A 23,837-nucleotide genomic window follows, 5' to 3' on the forward strand; every position below is an offset into this window, starting at 1 on the left:
GATCACTCCCGCCCCTCTCCCGCACGATGGGGCTCCACGCCGGCTTTAAGGTCACTACACGGGAGAAGCACGAGAGAAGCACAGATCTGCACAGGCTCGGTGTCCAAACCCGCTCAGCACAACCCAGCCGAGCTGCCCCTCAGCCCCGCACAGCCCGCGGCCACCGGCCCAGTTTTCCCGCCCGGTGCCCAGGGACCTCCCCCGCGGCCACGGGGCGGGCGGACCTGCACATGCCCAGCAGCGGCGCCCACCACCGCTGCCCTTCCCGGCCGCCGCCGCTCGCTCCGCCCTGGCCTGCCGCTAGGTGCGTGCGCGGCCGTGCCTAAGGCCGCCTCAGTGTCCTGCCCACCCAGCCGTGAGGTGCCCGGGCAGCGGAGGGCAGGCGGGGCGGCGGGGGTGTTCCCTTCCGGGAAGTGGGGCCGCAGTGGGTTGTCGGGGGAGCGCTGCCCTGGAGCGCAGCCTTCACAGACATCAGCACTGCTGCGGCAGGGCCTTGGTGCGCCTCTGCCGGGGGAAGCACGCTTGGGGGCGTTACGAGGAGGAGAGTGAAGAACGGTATGTTCAGACAGCAGGAGGTTGGTTTTATTCCTTAAAGCAGCCTTGATGGATTTGTTTTCAATAGCTGCCAGCACGTGCGTGTTGCTGTGGTTGGCAGGGGATTATTTGTTGTGAGTTCGGGAGAAGCACACTTGGAAGCAGTGGCCACAGTGCCGGTCTTTTTGCCCGTTGTTTCATTCCTGGGCTCTCCTTTGCCGAATTGTTTTCCTGCGACAACAGGCCTTGAGGCTTCCCACCAGCCTGCAGTTTACTATCCACCAAATCTCTGTGGGCACCAGGGGAAAGGGGGGAAAACACATCTGAACCATCTTGAGACACTCATTCACTGATGGCTTGCAACAGTTAAATCACTTTAAATGCAAGACCTAATACAGCTACATAAAGCTGGATTCTCATTAAAAAGAACGAATAGTTCTTCAGCATCTGCCAGATCTTCGAGTTTGTAATCTGCCTTTTTAACTCCACAGCTGGCAGTAACGGGCTTTTTCCTGTTCACTGGCACACCAAAATTCCCCAAAGTTATACCACTGTTTATTAGAACAGCATCATCTGACTTAATCTCACTATGCCAGTGTCACAGTGGTCACTGAGAGGCTGTGACAGAACTTGTGCGTATGAAGGCAAGATCTTTTCCATTAATTCAAAGAGGGAAATAAATTCCAGCACTGATGTTAACATAAAGTGACATTTAATTTATGATAGAGCACATCTATGGAAATGACAAATTGGAAGCATTATTTGTGTGAGATGCACTAAGGTTCCTATTTACTTTTCTAGCGTCATGTCCAACTAATGACTTTCCTTTTAGACATGAATTACTCTCGGTTCATCACCACTGTGAGCGCAGCAAGAAAAGCATCTCCAATAAGACTTCTGAGTGAGTATCTGCCCATTCTCTCCAGGTTCTCTAGAAGGGTATTGTTCTACATTCTGGACTTTTATGGGGTATCATCGCTAAGGGCTTGAAAAGGCTTGAAAGAAAACCATGCTGTAAGCCGATAAGCAAGGCCAGTTAACTGTTTTTGCTTTTGTCAAGTTGAGATGTCAAGCAGGTATAAAGAAGGAAGTGGATAGCCTTGAACCATTACAGAAACCCATCCAAACGAAAGAGAGAGTATTGTCACTTCAGCATGGGTCTGGAAAATCTCTGCTACTGCCTCTGAAGGAGGGCTTTTGACACAGTTTTCCACTGAATTTGCTCTGGGTGCCCAGGAACAAACAATTGTTAATGACTTGAAATTCAGGTCCAGCATAATGCTTCTTTCCATGTAGCTTTCCTGGATCCTGTCCATAAATTCCTCACCGCACCAACCCCCCTCAGTGTTACTACACTTTCCTTTTCTGCATTATGCTATCTTCAGGCTACCGTGTTACATAGTCTTCTGTGTGACAGATAGAAAAGGTTAACTGCCTATTTATTTACTCAGTTAAAACCTACAGGGACCTGACAGAATCAGAGCATGAGACATACATCACTAGTTAGACCTTCAGGGGTCAATTTCCTCTCTTTGTAACAGGTTGGCATTTGCTGTTCTACTTAAAATGCTCCATGCTAAGTCAACTAACTCACTATAGGCAGTCTCTGTACTTTTTCAAGTAATACACTGATACACATCATAACACCAGTGCTAATTAACACAGCTTGTGCAGAAAGACACACTGAGGCTGCAGTTTTGATGACTAAGTAAATCTCTCTTTACTAGACCAAAAGTCACAGATATGACCCCTGTTACTGAACAGATAAGAATTAACTCCCCATGTTCAAGTTTTCCAAGTAGTAGTGGAGAATTAACTCTGTAACAGGAGGCTTTAAGCCACATCTGGTGTCATCTGTCCTCTCATACCTGATGTAAAACTGTCAAGTCAGCATGACTGCTGTATGGTGAGCTCTTAGCTTTAATGCAGTCTAGTGCTGCATAGACTGGATCTGAATGATTCTGAAACTGACTTCAAGAGTTGTTAACTTTTCCTTCATACTGAATTACTTGCACAGTGCATCCTCCACTGAAGGTGGGTGGTCAGACTGCCATTCGCTTGTGGGATAAACTATAATCATATACATAACTATCAGTGTAGCTGCACTACTGCCAGCCACATAAGCTAAAGTGAGACTGAACAAAAAGCCAGTCATGCCAAGTCAGTCTAAACAGAAGATCAGTAAAATTTTGAATTATTTAAACTTAAAAGACACCAGTCACAGAACAAATTGTTGTAATAGTAGAATAGACCAGGTAAGATTACAAAAAGCTATTTATAGTTTACTTTAAAGATGATTTTTTTGTTTTGGTCTGTCTCACTCATGTACCCCTGCCCACCCCCATACACACATTTAATCTGGGTAGAGAGGCGAGTTTAAAAAGAATCATCATCCTCCTGAATTCATGACAGTTTAATAAGAAATGAGAAATGGAACAAGCTTCTCTAGACTATAATTACATACTGACTGAAGAATATGATCAGTGTTGCAACAACCAAATTCTAACCAAGGCTTTTTTCCTTTTACTCTAGCTGAATTGATGGAGCAGTCTCCTCCATCTCTCATCTCTCTGGCTGGAGGAGCACCGAATCCTGACCTTTTTCCATTTAAGAAGGCTACTATTACCATTGGACATGGAAGTTCTATTGAGATTGGGGAAAAGCTGATGAAGAGAGCTCTCCAGTACTCAGCCTCAGCAGGGTATCTATCACAACTGCTTGCATGCCAAGATAGCAGAATTAAGGGATCACAAAATACTTTATTATTGTATTAATTCACCTGTGTTTTTAAAACCTGGTTATAAAACCTGTTTTACAAAAAAGGTTTGACTTCTCTCAATTTGCCTCACTAGTTACATTTTGGTTTAAGTGGAAAGTTTGGAGCAGATAAATAATTTTTAAAAATTACTACAAACCTAATACTAGTAATTCTCTTGCCAGAGCATTTCCTGTCCGCTAGTACCCGAAACTCCAGACTCCCAAATCACTAGGAAGAATCATTCTGTGTTTTGCAGTAAGATACTCATTAAAAGATGCTGCATTGCACTATGTATTTCCCACATTCTGGAGTGTTTGGGTTATTTTCATTTGGTACCATAGACTGAAATCAATATATACCGCCAGTGATAGTTGGAACTATTTTTAGTTTTGCCATTTCTAGTACAAAAATTGTGTGTCAATAAGTTACTTTAGCACTCATGTGAACTCCCCAGCAGACAGCACTTGAGTCAGGCTTGTGACAGGTTTGCAAAAACATTTAGGTACACAATTTATAGATGCACGCAGGGTATTAATCAGTGAAATTAAGACTTTTCTTGATACTGAAATGAACCCAGCCATTTGTGAACATCCTCAAAGATCTTGATACCTGTTTTTTTTAAAAAACCTGTTTCAGAAATCCATATTAGCTGCAGCCTATTACTAGAAGCATTGAGAGCTTTGTCACACTGCCACGTTTGAGTATGGGAAGATCACTCCTAAAAGTGAACATAGTTCAGCCTCCACCCCTATTCCACCCTTGTCAAATCATTTCTGCACAGATTTCAGAGGATTTGGTATACAGACCACAGATGCTCATCTCTTCTGCTTTCCCATAAGAAACATTTGTCTGATTTTCATGATTTGGTAAAGTAGTCATAAAATTAACATCAAAGTGTGTCTGTGGCACAGCTGAAATCAGACTTCGGACTGTGTGCTAGATTTGGCAGTGATTTAAAGGAATAGCCTAGCTTTGGCCTGTAGAAGACATTAGATACACCTTATTTATTCATGTTTCAGGATTCCAGAGCTGTTGTCTTGGCTAAAGAATTTCCAGCGAAATCTACATAATCCCCCCACAGCCAACTACAGTCCTGAGCAAGGACAAATGGAAGTGTGTGTCACAACCGGCAGTCAGGAAGGCTTGGGTAAAGTAAGACTGAAAGTTCATATGTTAAAAGTATTTCTTTGAGATGTTTGTTCTCCTATCAGTTCAGTTATACACGATTCATTATTCAGTTATATATGGTATGAGATGCCATTGTATAACTATACACAGGATACTTTGTTAAACACATGTCTCAGTATTATCAATACAAGATAATAGAAATGAAATAAAACTGGTGTGGCAGTCTTGCTGTCATAAATGCTGAGGTAAACCAGAGCCTGTCAGAAAATACACTATTAAGGTAACATTCCACATTACTCAGGTAGTGCAGTAATAAGTACATAAGTTACATAAGTGCATTAGTTGTGTTACTGTAGCTCAATTCTAATTGTTACACTTAATTATCTTTTCCAGTCCACTCACTCAGCTGATCCTTTCTCTAACTGAAGCACTGTTTCTACTGTGTAATAGAGCACTATCTTTCCATTTCAGATTGGTATTCTATAGCTGATTACCCAGCTTCATTTGGCTCTAAAGTTTTTTTTTTCTCCATCAGTTCAATGCTTTTCTCACAAAAAACATAATTATGTGGTTAGGGAATTACTAATACCTAATCAAGATTTTTAATCCCATGAAGAAGTCAGAAGTATGAAGCGTGTATGCAAGAATGGCACAATCTTCCTAAAATATTCTTTTACAGGTGTTTGAAATGCTCATTAACCCTGGGGACAACATCCTCTTGGATGCACCAACATACTCTGGGACACTAGCAGCTGTAAGTATTTTTTAGCTACAAAATATTGTGAAGGTTACTTTTCAAATAAACAGCAATTTAGTACTTGATCTGCAGGCTTATATATGCTCTGTTTACTGTCAAAACATATCTAGGAATCACATTTTTGTGTTAGTCAAGTTTATAAATATGAATACACAGAAGTCTCTCTACTAAGTTCTATAAAAGCTATTCCAGGATTTGGAAGAGGAACTTCTGTCCTAATTCATTCAAGGACTAGAGTCACATTTGGAATGGGAAAGAAAGCCATTATAACCTAGTTCTGTTGAAACAAAGTTATAACAAGTGGGTATTTTAACATGTCAGCACATTCACCTGAAGTATTTGGTGGTCTGATTATACCATAGCTATGGATAGTATAAAATTGGAATAGGCCTAAAACATCCTTATACGAGTATGAAAACGTGAGTTATTAAGAACTATACAAAAATAGCAAATTTTACTTCTGAAAAATAACTTAAATCGGTATGTACTCAAATGTCAGCTCAACATGCATAAGAAAGGTTAGAATAGATAATGCACAATTTCAGTCCTGTCCTCATGCATCAAAAGGAATTCTGATGTTTACTGTGCCAAGCTTGAATATCTTGTCTAATAAATGTACTTTGTTAGGAATATATTTTGGCAGTGCAGCAGCTTGCATTTTTGTTTAAAAATGGAGACTGCTACGTGCCACAAATTGAAATTCCAAAGAGGGGAAGCAACATGCTTTTTTGTTGGAATTTTACCTGTATTTTTTGTGCTTCTGTTAATGTGTCACTGCAGTAGCAGCATTCAATTCCCTTTTGTAGTGCTGAGTGTATCTGTTAAGAACAGATTCTTTGCCCTTTGTCAGTGAGAAGTAGCTTGCAGTTCTGGCACTTCCATTGAAGTAGAATGCAAAATGTCAGTAGGAAATGAAGGTACTGTGAACATAGCATCTGTGGTGAGACCAATGGAGTCCTGAGAAAACACAGTTCAAATTCACAAATCCCTTTCTGATTGCAAAAAAACATATGCAGTTTCCTAGAGAAGAGCAGCAATTGGACATAAGAGCTACCCCTTTTTCCTCAGATGGCTTAACAGGCCAAATAAAGAGTAATGTGGTAAATTTGACAAGCTCCACAGCAAATTCAGGCAAACTCTTTTTAATCATGAGCAAATGGAGCTTGAGATTATAGCTATAAATTCAGAAAGACTTCGTATTACTGAAATCTAACAATGTTGATGACAAAAGGAAGACCTTTGAATTATTGGCTTATGACAGTTTTGTTCCTCCTATCAACAGCTGAGACCATTGGGTTGTAACATAATTAATGTTCCTAGTGACCAACACGGCATTATTCCAAATGCTCTAAAAGAAATTCTATCTACTTGGAGCCCAGATGATAGCAGTCACCTTCCCAAATTCCTGTACACTGTTCCAAATGGGTGCAACCCAACTGGAAACTCTCTGACCACAGAGCGCAAGAAGGAGATTTACCAGGTATGTAGCCGGGGCCTTGTGAACCTTGTAGCTGGAAATGGAGAAGCATCAGGCTCAGTTGAAGATAATCCCACATGTGGCATTTGAGCCAGTTATTGGTCCAGTAGACATTCCTCTTCAAACTTGCTTCTAGCAGAACACCTTTCATGACAACTTCTCAGAGGTGGACTATGCATTAGATAAATTGTTTTTTGCAATAGTAGCCCATTGTTTGCCAATATCTTTGCCATGGGCTTCTAAATGGACTTACTGCAAGATTACTACACATCTGGAACACTACTGTGGAACAGAGTCAGTTATTACACTTGTCCTTGTATTGCAGGTACCATGTTTACTCTTATAATTGCTTGATGTCCAAATGGGGCATTTGAAAGCTTCTCTTGATAGGGCATTTGAAAGCTTCTCTTGATAGGGCATTGTATACAGTGAATGAGCAATGCACAGGATAATATGGTCCTGGTGATAGGCCCAGGGTAGAGTAAGTACTTAATTTACAGTGTCTTTACATTTTAATAAATCTTTTTATTAATTTCTTTAGCTTGCAAGAAAATATGATTTTCTCATAATAGAAGATGATCCTTACTACTTTGTTCAGTTTGAAAAGGTAATTTGTCTTCCCTAATCCTTAGCTATACCTTTTATGGTCCAGGAGAGACCCAGGGTATGAGCCATGGATCTTCCTGCATGTTCCTTCTTCATGTCCTGCTCCAGGGTAGTTGTAGGCCTCACAGTCTATGTTACTTTCAGTTGCTGTCCCCTTTTTGGCATTTCATTGCCTCAATCATGTTTGTATTCCTCAAGCCTTATTACAGGACAGAATTTCCTGCAGTAGTCAAAATAGCCAAGACTTTGCCTCCAGAGCAGAACAAGTATGCCACTGAAGCAGCACTTGAAAACAGCAGCCCCTTAATGATCCCTTCAGCCCAGTCTCTTTCAGTGGAAGATTGCTTACTCCCAATCCACTCTATGCTAATTTTACCCCTTGGCCTTCTGGAGAACCTGAGAGAATTTTCCCAGATACCACTACTGGATAGGCAGGTTCCTTCCTTCATGTAAATGTTCCCCAAATGGGTAACAAATGGCTGTTGACCCATATTCACACAGGGGTCTACAGTAACACAGTCTGCACAAGTACCTAGAAGCTGGTCTTACAGAGCAGTAAAACACTGGTAGAATGCTGAACACTGGTTCAGCATTTTCTGTTTTGCAATGTTTTTATGGAAGGAGGCAACAGAACTGCTTCACTTGTTGAATAGCATTACATAGCTTTTCTAGAAAGTCTAAGGGGAGAAGGCATAAACATAGAACTACTGATAAGTGTGCTGAAGTCCAATCATCAAAATTTTGCCGTAGCTTCTGATTTTATTATTATTTTTAAGATAAATCTAAGAGCTACAGAGCCCCATCTTAGAAATTACAGTGTCTGTTCACTCCATAAAAAAATCTCGGCAAAAAAATAATTATTTTTCTCTTCTACTTGTGGCTTCATACCAAAACTTGAACACTTGTATGCTGGACAGTGGGCTAAGTGTCAAAAAAACAATGCTGCTTTCTTGATGACTTTCATAAAATATTGTAATCACAGACAGCTACCCTAAACAGCCGCTTGCCAGCAAGTTACTGCATTTATTTCCCTTGGAATGCACATCAAAATACTTACTATCAAAATAATTCATTAAGAAATTAATTATGTTTTCATAGTAAAGAAAATTATTACATCATAATCTTGACTAGCATCTTGAATTTACTTTTCTTTTTCTTCCAAGCCATGGGCTCCAACTTTCCTCTCAATGGATGTGGATGGTCGAGTTATCAGGACTGACTCATTCTCTAAAATTCTCTCATCTGGGTAAGGCCAGCTTTGGACTGCTCAGCACTGCCTGTTCAGTTAAGGCACAAGACTTCATACAAAATGATCAGACATGTCAGTTTTTTCATCTAATACCTATCAACTTATGGAATGCACTTTTCAATCCACAGCTTTTGCAGTCCACTCACTTTTCATGTTACTTCTTGGCAGTCATGTAACTCCAGTTTCTGTTTCTCTTCTGATACTGATAACCATTCCCCCAGGCAGCCCATTCTTGCTGGCACCATCTAGGCAGAAAGACAGATGCTGGATCTAGCTCTGTTCCTGAAACTCTAGCAGCTTTTCTCTCTTCTTTTTCCATTTCTTCTATCTCTTACCATTCCTGCAGACTCTCTAAACTTCTAGTACAGAGAGAAATTATGGCATTCTCCACAAACTGTTCGTAGTATTGTAGTGCTTTCTAGTCTTCTAGGCTTACAATTCTCTGCCTGAAAAACTAAGCTGGCTGGCTGTTTTGCCTTTCACACAAATGAACATATTTGATTAACTTGCTTTTGTTTTGTGTAAAGTATAAGAAAATAATATGAATTCTGCACTGGCAGCTAGTCATTATAACCCTATACCTGAGAAACTGAGGCGATAACATGACTCTAAGTGTGGCTGCACTTTCAAAAGTGACACTGAAAAGCTATGATGCATTTTTGTCTTTATCAGACATATAAGTTTAGTGGTTCTATTTTTCTTCAAAGAAAGACTTGAGCCAGTCTGTAAAGATGGATCATTAGAATTGAAGCAGGAATAAAAATCTATTTTATCAGTCTAAATTCCATTTATCCTGCAGTACTGAAAGGGAGTGAAAGAGTAAAGCTGTGTGTCACTTCCATCTGTTTTTCAGAAAGCCTGAGCACTCATGATTTTTCATTATGTGAAAACCTATCCTTCCTTACCTTTGAGTCATCTAAATCTTTACGATTGCAGAGGAGAGCTTAAAAATATGGGATATGTCCTACAGTCTCAGAACTAAGAAGCTACTGTAAGCATTAAAAACCCTGAAATGTTCTTATTTCATTACTTTCAATGGTTGTAAGTTGCCTAAGCCTGGGGCTTAGGGCAGTATTAAAATATAGATAAACTTAAAAACATAAAAGATCCTCACAAAACCAATGAAATGGTTAAGTTTTCACAGTGAGAAGTTAAACCATAACTCACTTGAAGTATTAGCACATTGCATTTCTGTAGTAACTTTTTTCTGTTGTTTTATTCTCTAGGCTAAGAATAGGTTTTCTGACAGGACCCAAGCCTCTTATCGACAGAATTATTCTACACATACAGGTTTCAACAATGCACACCAGCACTTTCACACAGGCAAGTAATGAACTGTCAACTGAATTATATTTAGAAAAGCTAAGATATTCCAGGTCATAAGAAGCCACAAACTGCTTTGCACTTTTGCAGTTTTGTGTATAAGCTCACACATTATCAATTCTGCCAAAGAAAGACAGACTGCCATAGAAGTTACAGCCAGGGCTAGATGGTGTCTCAGTGCATGGAAAGCACAGTTAATATGCCCTTAACTCTGAGATTTCAAGAAAAAAGATGTAAAATACTTTATCTCTTGCTAGTAGGTTCCCTTGAAAAATCTCAATGGAAAGCATACATTGGAAGAAGCACTCAGGGTTAGGTTTTGGTTGGTTGCTTGGGTTTTTTTCATAATTTTATAATTAGAACAAAACTGGCAGCCCCCAAAAACCTTACAAAATAGTCTACAACTATAGCCCCGTTATGGTTAATTATAAGGAAAAGAGACATTTTTCTCATGTAAATATTACTTCCATCTTCCAGCTCCATTAGTTTGTGAGTGGCAGCATTAAAGCAAAGAGGCTGTTATGGGCACAACAGTAAATCAACATACACTGCCTTCCTTTTTCTCCCTGATTATCATATTTAGCTCTCCATCCATTTTTAACTCCCTCCACCCCAACATCTAAACATTGCCGTGATCCTTAGAGACAGCAGTAACATGAGCTACAGTGGCCTGTTTCTGTTGCCTCCTCTGTTTATAAAAAGGCTCCAAGAGACCTTAAATGCAATTCTTGCTTGTGTGAAATTTTGAATAATGCATCAGGAAATGTATCTTATGATGACTGCAGAACAGTTCTGTTTATGTTACTGATACGTTTTATTTCTCTAGATTATGATATTACAGCTGCTTCAGCAATGGGGAGAAAAGGGTTTCTTGGAGCATATAGACAGGTAGGATCATGTTGTATACTAAATCCCCTCATTTGTCCTTTTGCTTCCTGTTTCCTACATAAAACATTCTTTGCAGAAAAAAGTCAGAAGAGATGTATCACTATTAAGCCAGATCACCAAGACTGACAGTATTCACACAAGAGTCCTGAAGGAGCTCAGTGTGAAACTGCAGACATGCAAGTCAGGGCGTAGAACCTACCACTACAAATCAGCAGTCTGCCAATCCATAGGCCCAGTCATTACACAAGCTCCCATGTGAAGGGAACACAAGAGGATCCTGGGAGCTCCCAGGCAGTGACTCTCTGCTGATGTGGTACAGTCTATAGCAAAGGCTGAGATCACCAAGCATGTAATCCTTTGAGAAATGGTCAACATGGCTTCAATAAAGGGAATTCTTGCCTCACTAACTCAGCAGGGATTCACCCTCTGAACATCCTTAGTCTAATGATTTTGGATACTGATGGAAAGATCTACAGCAAGGTTCACCTGTGTTTGCGAAGCATTGCCTTTATTGCCACTCTTGGAAACAGAACATTTTTCTGCATACTGACTGACATGCATTTTGCTTTCATTTATTATGCTGGAGGAACATAGTTTCTCTTGACTATCCATGGTTCATTTCAAACACCATACTTGGTTGCTATTAGAACCCCAAGCTTCTTACTTCAGCAGGGGTAAACTCTACAGAGATTTATAAATAGGAATATGAGCAAAACATAGAAGTTCTTATACCTCACTGTAACAGGCACTTCCATCCCCACAGCATTTGCTTGTTGTCCATACTGTAAATACCAGCATTAAAAAAGTAGCAAAACCCCCAAAGCTGACACAGCAGCCCTAGCCCTTGTTTTAAAGATTAGGAACATAAAGATAGGCTTTGCAAGGAAACTTGAACGACATGTCAGCTTAACTTTCAGCACTTTGAAAAACATATCCCAAGTGTATCTCTCCACTTACCTCCTTTGTGTAGGCCAAAAGGCATGCCTGCTTAAACCAGAAGATTATTCTTCCCCTAATATAATGAAAACAGTATTACAGCAGATTAGCTGCAACCCTTTATAACCTTTTAGGCTCAGTTGTCAGGTGACTTATTGATGAGGCTGAACAGCTGACTGGAGTATCTTCCAGGTGATTTTATTTGGACAAGATTGACTTGTTAGAGTATGCATTTGAGTAGCTGAGTCTGTTGTTTGAAGCAGTTACATTTTTGTGGAAGTCTTGTTTTACTACTACTTGTAATTTCATTCTGACGTGAGAGAAAAATGATAACAGAAAGGCAAAATCTTGCAACAGAATTTGTGATGAAAGTGAGATTCACCATTTCATGTAGAATCTAGCAATTGGTGTAGGCTGAGGATCCCAGAACTATATGGGTCTGTGTTGGTGTTTGTCTATCAGGTGTACTAAAATACACCCCAAAATTAAAGCTATTCATTCAGAGAGTATGTAAGAAAAAATACAAAATTATGCAAATTACTGAGTATGTTTTCTCTAGAGTTGGGAGCACATTTGCATCTGATTTATGAACTCTGTATCAGGCATTTCTCTTGTGACTCTCCTGCCACAGCTGTCACATGTTAACAAAAGCAAGACTTGTCCATGTTGTAACTTGGGTTAGGATCATTTTCCTCAGTTTCCCCAGAAAGAGACTGAATTATTTGTAAGCTTCACTTCAAGTGAAAAGGAGATAGATTCAGAAGTGTAGAAAGGGGCTGTCAAATAGCCGTGATACCTTTATCACATATTTTGTGAAATACCATTTCCACTTTCTCTGTGTGGTTGATCTGTGCTTTGTTGGAGACATGCTGAAGCATTCAAGACCTCTCTGATACATATACAAAGTTTTATACACACAGTATACTGTATTTGCCCATCTAGGATATGTTTATATTTCCATTAAGAGTACACTTAAGTTGTTCAAGTAGAATAGGTTTGTTTCTGCCTTTGGAAGGAAATGTACTTTGAAGCTCTATGAGATCATGACTTTGAATTGATAATTTACTTTCAGAGTGGTGGAGTTCTACAGGACCCAGCGGGATGCAATGCTCAGTGCTGCTGACAAGTGGTTAAAAGGTCAGTGCATGCAACATAGCTAATTACTTAATTTTTTTTCCAAACTGTTTATCATGTTTGTGTTCAAGAAAAATCACTAAAGTTCATCCCTTGACTGAAGTGACAGATAAGCACTATAGCAAATCTGTGACATTAAATATTCAGCTTAGGACAAATTATCTGGTACTGCTGTTTTCATGCTTTTCTGGTGGGACAAGGGGATTGTGGTAAGTACAAAGCTCACCACATGACTGCATAAAGCACTTTTACAAAGAGCATATATTTCACTCCAGTATGTTTCACTCCTTTTAGTCAGTTTAAGGGGAATCAGCAATAACTGCTGAAGAACTGCCCACATACTTTCATGGGACATGGGTACTTGGGTACCACACAATCATTACTGTACTTACTCTTGCTAATTCCAGGGTTTAGATATGAAGTATTTCCTTTTTTTAATACATGGATGTGAGAACTGGGGGTTGTTGACATGGCTAGGCCCTCTTTGTCTCAGTTCCCAAAGTACCAAAACAGTATAATACCACTGGCTACTCTAAAGTGTGTTGGAATTTTGAATAATGTATCAGGATATGTGGCCTACATTCCCTTTGAGGTTATCAGAGTAACAAATCTACTATTCACTGAATTGATGATGTATCAGTTAAAGATGGGGTGGAAGTTTCTTTCCCAATTCCTTTGTTTTCTCTCTCTCTCTCTCCCCCCAGACTTGGCAGAATGGTACCCTCCTGCTGCTGGGATGTTCTTATGGATCAAAATTAAGGGTATTTCTGATACACAGCAGCTCATCATGGAAAAAGCTTTGCAGAAAGAAGTATGACCTATGGTTTAATGGCTTATGATGTTAAAATGAAATGAGGGAAAGATAAAATAATTTTACCATATCTATCCAGACTTATGCACATACATAAAAAAGCAGGGCAACTTGCCACCTACCATCACTGAGTCTGCAAATCAGGCACAGTCACATAGTGACTAATTAATAAACAATTTTCATGTCTCTATTCAGACATTGATATTTAATCAGCTTACTTAAATTTAAACTATTATAATAGCACAATACATCATGTATACAACATACATACAGAATATTAATATACATACCTATATGAATAATGGCTGTCCACTATCTCTTTTCAATAAGAGAAATTAAGTGGGATTTTATTTCTATAATTATAAGAGCCAGCGCTGTGTACTGAGTAAACTACATCCCACCTTACTGGTGCCTCATGAACATTGTGATGATAAGGCAGACGTGGTAACCCACCGGCCTAGGTAAACAAAATGTAAGAGCACTTTGATTTTGTTTTGAAAAGTCTGACTCAAATGCATATTTTTGGTTTCTGATTTTGAAGCAATACATTATGCCATGTTCTGATCCCACTGTTTCAGCAGCGAGGCTTGTCAAATTTAATTTAACATAGTGTTTTAAAACTGCACAAGTGGCAATAACCAGGTGGCTAATCAACTTTTCTTAGGTGCTACTGGTTCCTGGAGGAGCATTCAATATCAATAGTTCAGAGCCGAGTTGTTACGTCAGAGCCTCCTTCTCTTTGTCTTCTCCAGCACAGATGGATCTGGTAAGTGAGGTGTTTTCTTTTACTTTCCTACCAAGACAGTATCTCATGTAATAGTGCTGCCTTATTTCTGCATATTTCTCCTTATGTGTTTTCTTGAGTGTTAGTACTTTTTTAAACATTTGTAAACATTTTAGTAAATGTTTTTAAACATTTGTTTAGTACTTGGGTTATGAAGCAGTACTTTTGATGCAGTATGAGCTGTTCCTTAGCCAAGATGCTCATATCCAAATGACCTGAAAGGTACCAGATTTTTAGGACCACTTGAAATTTTTCTCTGAATCTCATATATGGAGATTCTCACACTTAACCCTCCAAGATATTACCCATAAAGGCTTTACTGGAGGCTACAGTAAGTTTTGCTATTTGCTTTAGCAGTAGCAGGCATCGTATATCTTTTATTTTCCAGACTTTCCATTCCTGAGATTGAATTACCTGTTTCTCTGTGTGTTGTCAATCCTTTATAAGAAAGAATATTGGTTTTCTTGCATACAGTTGACATATATGTAGTATTTAATTTCTCAGGAACAAATCTATGTATTTTACAGTTTGGATGATATTTGGCTGTATCTATAAATTCAGTGGATAGATAAGAGACATTTATTTGTGCAGATTTAATACTCATTTGATTCAGGTCCTTGAAACAGTTTGGTATTTGTAGTTATACTTTCATTCAGTTGTGAAGGTTTGTAACTTCTAAGTGCTTCTACTGCCTTTCTATTCCTTCTTTTGTAGTTCTATTTCTTCTTTCTTCTTTGTAAAGGTAATTCACAACCATACTATTGATAGTCAAAAGTATCTTTTTTGTGCTTCCCCACTCAACTGTTCTTCCTTTACTTTCACCTTTGGAGCCTCCAGACCTATACATTATAAAAGGGAAACAGAGAATATCAGCAGAATTTTGCAGTATAAAATATTGAGGATGGTTTCAGTAGCTTGACAGGTTTGACATGTTGCCTGTTTATTGGAATATAAATGTGAACCATATTTGTGTCATTGCAGGCCTTCAAGAGACTGGCTGACCTTATAAAAGAAGCTTTATGAAAGAGCTAAATAGAGATCTTGCAGCAATCAAAATCAACTCCAGAAAATATTTACTAACATTTGTATTTCATCAGAACACTTTTTGGGGGTTTACTTTGATGGATCATTGCATCACTAAGTTTATTCAATTTCAGAAGCATTTAAAATACTCAAACCCAAATGTTCTGTTTTCCATCAAATCTGTGGATTTGTTACATTTGAATGGATTTTTTGGTTTGGCTTTTCTTTTCCATTTGGGTTGCAAAAGAGGGAAATCAGTTACTTAGGACATTGCACCTGAGGTGATTTTAGCCACTATTACTTAATCCCAACCGACACATTCCTCCAACACCTTATGTTGGAATTGTCTGTCACTTTCCTTCTTGTCCTGTTGTATGGCATCTGGTTTTGAAGATGTGAAGATCAGTATTTAATTTTACTAACATTTTGTCAGGTAAAACTGATGTAAGGGTGTTGAAAAATTGAAACTGATCCAGCAAATTTAGGCTATGATTATAGTTCATCTTCTAATTTGTACAAGGGTTTCTGATTTCTGGCTTCTAACTTCAGCCGGTGAAGAATTACTATGTATCTGTGTTAGAAATTCTGTGGTTTGCAAAGGCATGTGGCCGTGCTAATAGAACTGCTCCCTGCTCTTAGTTAATCAATCAGATGTGCATTTGAATAGGGACCATGAGTAACTCCCTTATGAGGAGAGGCTGAAGGAGCTGGGTCTCTTTAGCTCGGAGGAGACTGAGGGGTGACCTCATCAGTGTTTACAAATATGTAAAGGGTGGGTGTCAGGATGATGGAGCTAGGCTTTTTTCAGTGATATCCAGTGGTAGGACAAGGGGCAATGGGTGTAAACTGGAGCATAGGAGGTTCCACGTCAACATCAGGAAGAACTTCTTAACTGTGAGAGTGACAGGGCACTGGAACAGGTTGCCCAGGGGGGTTGTGGAGTCTCCTACGTTGGAGATATTCAAGGCCCGCCTGGACAAGTTCCTGTGTGATGTACTCTAGGTTACCCTGCTCTTGCAGGGGGGTTGGACTAGATGATCTTTCAAAGTCCCTTCCAACCCTTGGGATTCTGTGATTCTGTGAATGGACAATACTCTGATACTGCCAGATGTACAAAGCAAGCAAAATGGAAAGTTTTAACTGTAGATTCTCCAGGGAGAGCTCACAGTCCCAAAGCTGCTCTCAGGGCACCACCACTGCCCTTGAAGACAAACTTCTCTTATACCATGTGTGATGGTGCTAATGGGAGGTCCAAACTAGCAGTGCCTTCTGCGTAGTGCTATTCAACAGCAAGTGTTCATGTTTCAACTTGGTTTCTCAACCACACACAGAAATTTTGGAAGCTCTGACTTTGCTAAGTTGTAAGGCAATTTTTATCTTGGGTTCAGTTTATTAAAACATTGTATACAACAGAATGAATTGGTGTGTCTGCTTAATTAAAATATTTTTACAGAGGAATAAATGTAAATCTCATGTAAGACTGATTTTAGTTCTCAGGCAAATGCTGTTGTCAAATGCTACTGTCATATTGTCATTCAGCCTGACCTGAATTAGAAAAACATAATCCAAATATCATTATTAAGCAAGCTCTATATTGGTGATCTGTTGAATAATATACCACTTAACTGACTATTAATTTAGTTGAATGTAAGCAAAATGCAATCCCATTTGCTGCACATTAGATACTTTTGCTATCAGCTAATTTAATTTAGAGATTTTTTTCCCTGACTCTGGTGAGGCATCTAAAATTAAATTAATACCCTGAACAATGAAAATTGAACAATGGCAGTGAAATCTTATGCACATACAGTTTCCCTGAACCTCTGAAAGCAGAATTTCTGGACTCCTGGGAGAGAGCATTCACTGTAATTAAATGTTTCTGGAGGAAGCCATGTAGAGACAAAAGGCAAAGGGCAAAAGGCAACAGGTTCACACAGAAAGAAATTACATGGGAAATGAAAGGTTTGTTTTTCTCTTTCATCCATCTAAGAACAAATAACCTCACCTTCATAGCAGATTTAATCTGCTGCAAGTGGCACAATCCACTGCTGGGGAAGAGAAAATACAGAGGAGAGAAAGGGCTTGGTGTCATAAGCACATCCTCTGGTGCTGGATATGGGTAGCTGTGGGAGAGCTTACAGCAGTGCTGTAGAGAGCTGCCCAACATGCAGGCAGTTCTGGCAGGCTGAGTCTCCAGACTTGCTTCTGAGTGGTCAATACCCACAGATTCTCTTGTACCTACACTTCGGTTCCAGCGGGTTTTCAGGCTTTGGGCAGATTAGAAAGACCTGGAAATTCTGAACAAATAGCCACGGTATATGACCCAAACAATTCTGCTGTACAAGGGACATAAATCTCAACCCACCCTATTGCTTCACACATTCAGACTTGTGCAACGCATCCACTTCCGCTTTGCAAGTTTTACCAATGTAGCAACGGGCGGCAGTTCTTCCCTGGGAGAATGGAAATACTGACGAACAACTTCAATATAACTCCTGAACTTCTACATAAAATGCATTTACAAATTTTAGGTTCATGCGGGTCATTACTCTAAAGGAAAATATTCCCCTTTACTTTCTAAAGAGAGCCCTTCAGCACTCCTGTGCTCATTAATGAATAATTGAGAAGAAAAGATTTTTATGGGGAATTCACTAGAAAAAAGAATGCATGTGTTTATCCAATATGACAGTTCTTACCTTAAACTGTGAGCGACCAGAGAATTATTTCATCTAATTGAATACCAGTCCCTGAGCATCAGTGGTGCTGTCAAAGAATGGAGTTCTTGTGGAAAACACATGATTTAGTTTTGGAGGGTTGTTCCCTAAATTTCATTTCAAACTTCATCCCTTAAAATTAGTTTGTGTGTGTGGAAGCTTGTATTTTAAAACCCTGTGGCTACAGCACTTTCAGTTATGCCATTGCAATATGAATTGTGCTATACTGGGGCAAATATCGAGCTCTACTTTTGCATGCCCTAAACTGTCTTGGTTTTTCTATTATTTAATAACAGTTTGTGAACAGCCCACTGTAGACTGTGTTTTAGATGGGAACAGAGCGATTGCAGTGTTTGAACGGTAGTCATTCTGAATGAAAAGCATTCTGCAAATACAAAGAAACACACATTTTCATTTTTCTAACGTTGCTACCAGGAATACCAGTGCCTCGTAATGGCTGTGGAAGCTATTGTGTAACCCTGCAGAGCTCAGGTATCACCACAAAAGGATAAGGGCCTTGTTGACTCTTTTTGAGAATGCTGCTAGATTTCCTGCTAGGAGAATACCTTTAAAGTTATATTTTCTTTTTATTTTCAGCTTCCAGTAAATCAGGTCTGGATTGATACAGCAAGTGAATATGCTGTGATGTGACTTCAAAAAAATAACATGAAGGTATTGATTCACATACATTTTCATCATGATTCTGTGATTAACAAGAGAGAGGGATCATCCTATGGAGAAGGGAAAGAACACAACCCTGACAGCAGAGAGCATCCAGGTGATTGGAAGCTTCAGAAATGCCATCAGTGAGCTCTCACCAATGTCATGAAGCCTGAAGCAACGACATGCAGTCTGTTTCATCAGAGTGTTGAAGTGAAAATGCACTTTCTAGGCTGTGCAACCTGTGAATAGGATTTCTTAAATTTACATTCGGTTTTAGTTCTCCAGAGTATCTTCAGAAAATTTGGCAAATGCCTTCATGAACTGAAGGACTGGGCTTATAATAAAGTAACAGAACTCTTTCCAGCTAGAAAGCAATATGCAGAATGACCAGAAAAATAATCCAGATTTCTTCCCCCTGAAGCTTCTTCTTACTTCCCCCATCAGAAAGGAAAATTATCCCTTTTCAAAGTTCTATGGAGAGCTGTTGCCTTACACTTCTTGATAAAGCAAGATGGAGAGACTGATTCATTACATAGCAATTTTATCACATATAATCTAGTTTAAATCACACCATCATAAGACTAGATTTTAAAACATGGAACTCCATCCTTTTCCTGCTGTATAAAAGGTAGCCTAGACACAAACCACAGCAAAGACTCAGCCTCTGAACAGTGAGAGACAGTTGCTGGCACTGCTGAATGCACAACTTTCTCTAGCAAGGTCGTGGACCTGCTGAAAAATTTTGCTGCCATAAATTTTATTGACTTTCAGTTTCTGATAACACTAGTGAAAGCACACTGAACTCTGGCATTGTGCCAGGAGAGACTATTTTATTTGACAGCCAAACTCCTCAGCTCGCTGAGTCACCAAAAACTTGCAGCGATAAGTCTTGTGTAAATGAAAGGCACCTTTTGTCAATGACAGATTTGTAATGTAACTTTGACCAGACTTCAGTTACTTTTCTGCCCCTCCTACAGGGGAATATAACCAGAATACAACTCAAAGAGAAAAATACTGGCTCTGCACGTGCAGGTGTTAGATGACCCTCTAGATCACCCAGCCTGTAACCATTCCTCAATTTCCCTAGTGCGTGAGTATGCTGAGAGGAATAAAACAGCTCCAGGAGCAATATAATTTAATTCCACTCATCCTTGTTAGACGATCACAGATCACACTACTTCTCTGTCAGTATGCTTCAGTGATATGAAGAAAATGTAGAATATAGCTCCTTTTTAAATGCAGTTTCCTTTTTCCTTGCATGATTTTGATTTCCTTTGACAGAGGGTGACCCATATTACATTCTTCAGTGGGAATAGATAAGTACTTGTGGTTTTTTAGTATTCCTGTCATGAACAATTTTTCTTTCACAAGGAGCAACATATTTTCATCTGCCCCAGTTAAAATATGCAAATAGTAAAACATATTGAAAGAATCCTTTGCTTTAAATGTATTTTGGCAGTTAGAGGCCATCCAAGCTGTCATTCAGTCAGAGCCCACAAAACCCACTTAGATTATTGCAATAGTGAAACGTATACAACTGTATATATACAAATTCAAGGAGCTGCTTAAACTCACTGGTGCTTATGTTATGGACCTGTGCAGAGTAAAGTAGGTTGTGAGTGTTGATCCTATCAGTCTGCGTTGGCAATTCTGCTGGTTAACACAATACCTTGAGAGCTTCCTGTACTCCAGCAGTGCACTTGACAGTGGAGGGTCACCAACACACACTGTAAGGGATGCTAAATGCACCAGTTCCCTCCTCAAAGACCCCAGCAGGTGATGCTGGCCAAGCTGGCTGGAGAAGTAGAATTTCCACAGACTCATCACTGAACTTGCCCTAAAATTCAGCTTCCCTGGAACAATGCTCCCACAGACATTAGTTCTACCCAGTGAGGTTCTCCTAAGCTTCACCCAGTCCTTCACAGAGATACGAAATCAAAGAGATTGCCTCTTTACCAGAAAGCCATCCACGCTATTTCTGTGCCATCTAGGCTATGTTTAAATTAAGATTAAAAGCATAAGACACTATCTTTTCTTTCCACCAGCACTGAAGGTAAAGTGATCAGGTTTTATTTGTTCCTCAAAATCATCTCTTCTGGGCAAACACATTTTCTCATATTACCAACTTCCAGAATATATTCATTTCTGTAGCAGTCAAATGAACAAAGAGCCTCAAGTCATCAATAGTCTTTGCTAAGAAAATATTTTTAAACTAGAATGTCATGTGCTGTGTAAGGCAAACCTCTAGAGACATAGCCAAGGTCAGCAGAAAATAAGTGCTTCATTACACAGGTCTAAGAACATCCCTTCTCCCCCTGACACCACGCTCCTGAGCAGTATGCCCTCTGCAGTGCTTCAAAGTAGTGTCACTGATTATAATAGTCCTTCTCCTTGATAAATCTTTGAGGAATCAAGTCCTATCCTTTCTCATTTCACCTATCAGCGACCAGAGTGGCCTCTTCTGATTATACTTTAAACAAGCAAATGTGTAGATTTATGATTCCTTTGGGATTTGTCCTTGGCAAGCAGGCTTTGTATTACTTAGCAAATGCAAACACCGAATAGGCATCACCCCTCTGTCTATTGATAAAACCTTACACTCCCATGTACATGATGACTCCCTTCTATATTTCATTTTTACTTTTAATGATTGCTGATAAAGCAAACTAAGGCAGAGCTACTTCACATAATGCGCAATGTGCATATGATATAATAGGAGACAATAATTTCACCCACAAAAACCCACGCATTGCAAGTGTAGTGACTCTTCAGCTTCCCAAAATGTGATTAAATCTAACAGATTCGAATGATGCAAAACCACAGTCTAATAGAAACTGCTGCAGAATATACGCATTTGTTTTGATGCTTTTTCTCTGTGCACATCAGAGCAAAAGTAGGAAAAAGTACCTGCTTTCAGGTAAGAAAGTGAACTATCTCACGCCAGGACTCACAGGCTGAGATGGCTGTAGGCATGCAACATGTTAGAGGACCCAGAAAAAGCGTTTTATTTCTAAGATGATCTTTACAAAATATGGTACCTTACCTCATATTTCAAATATTTTTATTCTGTAGTTTGGAAAATTGTGGTAAAGATTAAAACCTAAATCTTTGACTTTTAGTTCCATGATTCAGTCACAAGACCTTCCTTCATTGTGCTGGTTTTGGCTGGAATAGAGTTCATTTTCTTCACAGTAGCTAGCATGGGCTATGTTTTGGATTTTTTTGGATTTGTGCTGAAAACAGTATTGATAATTTGGGCATGGTCTAGTTGTTGCTGAGCAGTGCTTACACAGAGTAAAACCCTTTTGTGCTTCTCACATCCGCAAAACAGTGAGGAGGCTGGAGGTGCACAAGAAGTTGTGAAGGGAGACAGCCAGAACAGCTGACCCCAAATGACCATATGGGTTATGCTCGGTATATAAACCTGGGAGAAGAAGGAAAGGGGGACGTTCAGGGTGATGGCATTTGTCTTCCCAAGTAACCATTACATATGATGGAGCCCTGCTTACCTGGAGATGGCTGAACACAAGCCTGCCAATGGGAAATAGTGAATTAATTCTTTGGTTTGCTTTGCTTGTGTGTGTGGCTTTTTCTTTACCTATTAAACCATCTTTATCTCAACTCCAGTTTTCTCACTTTTACTCTTCTGATTCTCCCCCCATCCCACTGCATGGGGGAGTGAGCAAGCAGCTGTGTGGTGCTTAATTGACGGATGGTGTTGAACCATGACAAATGTATAATGAGAGTGGTGCATTACAGACCAAAGTCTACTATTACTTACATTTACAGAACACATGCACTGTACAGCAGAATTTGACATTGGCTTTTTTTTTTTTAGTTTCAGGTATTCTCAGTATGAGAAACAGCTATTCCCCAAGGGTTGTGCAGCTCCACTGCCACATACCAGCAGGCTGGATAGTTTCTCCAGTGGTCAGGCAATAGTTAGCTGCATTTTTTGCCTGGTAGCTTCCTCCCAAAGCCAGGCATTCAATTAACTCATCAATTGCCACTGGTCAGCCACCAACTCTGTTTTTCTCTTTAAAGCTTGCATGAAGAAAAAAGAAATCAAAGGACTTGGGAAAAATAGAAGAAGCTCCATCTAGGATAGCACTTAAAATTGATTTCCAATGGAATTATGGCTGAACATGACAGGGAGGGCAGTAAGGAATGACATCTCTGTGAGTGACTCATGTCTTTGCTGTTCTTTGAAATCAAAAGCATTGATTTTTTTATACTTTTACTTGGGTTTGCTTCCAGCATCCTGGGATTCTCCAGGGCTCAGAAGGATACAATGCTTGACACACAGGCAAACTGCCGAAAGGTCAGCATCTGTGCTGCTGCTGTATTTGCCAACATCCAAGCAAACTCAAAGAAGAAAATTATATTTCAGAAGTGTTTGCCTGCAGTTCTAGCTCAGCCTCCTGAAAAATATCCATCATTGATAAATTCTATTTCTACATTTGTGCAGGACAATCCACATCAGTTTAAACAGGCTTGCATCTTGAGTTTCTCCACCCTTTCATCTGTAGAATCACTGTAATTGTAAATACAAGCCCAGAGTTTCCCCTAACCTAGTGACACCATCCACTCCTACATGTACTGAACATCACAGTGACACAAACTGGCACTGACACCCAACATAGTCTGGCCACCTCTGTGCAACCAGCTTGTCAGCAACACTTACTGGCACTAACAGAAGCAAATCCCAGCTTGTACCCCAGCACTAATACTAATCTTTTCCCCAACCTTGCATTTAAGTCCCAGAACAAAAGGTGGCTCAGAAATGGAATTCAGTATCATTTCTTGAGTAAGTCTGAAACAGTAAACCTCGACTCAACATGTATCCCAATCTCACCTCCATCCTTTCACAGTGGAATTTCCTATCCTGCCACCAACCTGCCAGCTGAATCACAGGTCAGAATTTCCCCATGCAGACACTCTACTATGGAGCAATGTGAACTCCAGCTCCAACTCTAGCTCCAGCCTTTGCACCCCATTTCTTTTCCCCAGATGTGGTTTTGCCCATACTTCTTCTGGGCCAGCTAGAAACTA

General features: G+C 39.7%; 1 protein-coding gene across 1 annotated transcript; it reads left to right on the forward strand.

Moving 5' to 3' along the window:
* The first annotated feature begins 437 nt into the window (after window positions 1-437).
* AADAT (aminoadipate aminotransferase) lies at window positions 438-16,193 on the forward strand. The gene is made up of 14 exons (XM_005145518.3): window positions 438-555; window positions 1,367-1,435; window positions 3,067-3,235; window positions 4,312-4,444; window positions 5,100-5,174; window positions 6,460-6,657; window positions 7,196-7,261; window positions 8,424-8,506; window positions 9,736-9,832; window positions 10,659-10,720; window positions 12,729-12,793; window positions 13,495-13,601; window positions 14,266-14,367; window positions 15,367-16,193. Exons 2-14 carry the CDS (start codon window positions 1,369-1,371, stop codon window positions 15,406-15,408), a joined length of 1,266 nt encoding a protein of 421 aa, XP_005145575.1. The 5' UTR covers window positions 438-555; window positions 1,367-1,368; the 3' UTR covers window positions 15,409-16,193.
* Window positions 16,194-23,837: the final 7,644 nt, after the last annotated feature.

The sequence above is a fragment of the Melopsittacus undulatus genome, chromosome 7 (assembly GCF_012275295.1).
Source record: "Melopsittacus undulatus isolate bMelUnd1 chromosome 7, bMelUnd1.mat.Z, whole genome shotgun sequence".
Taxonomy (NCBI): domain Eukaryota; kingdom Metazoa; phylum Chordata; class Aves; order Psittaciformes; family Psittaculidae; genus Melopsittacus; species Melopsittacus undulatus.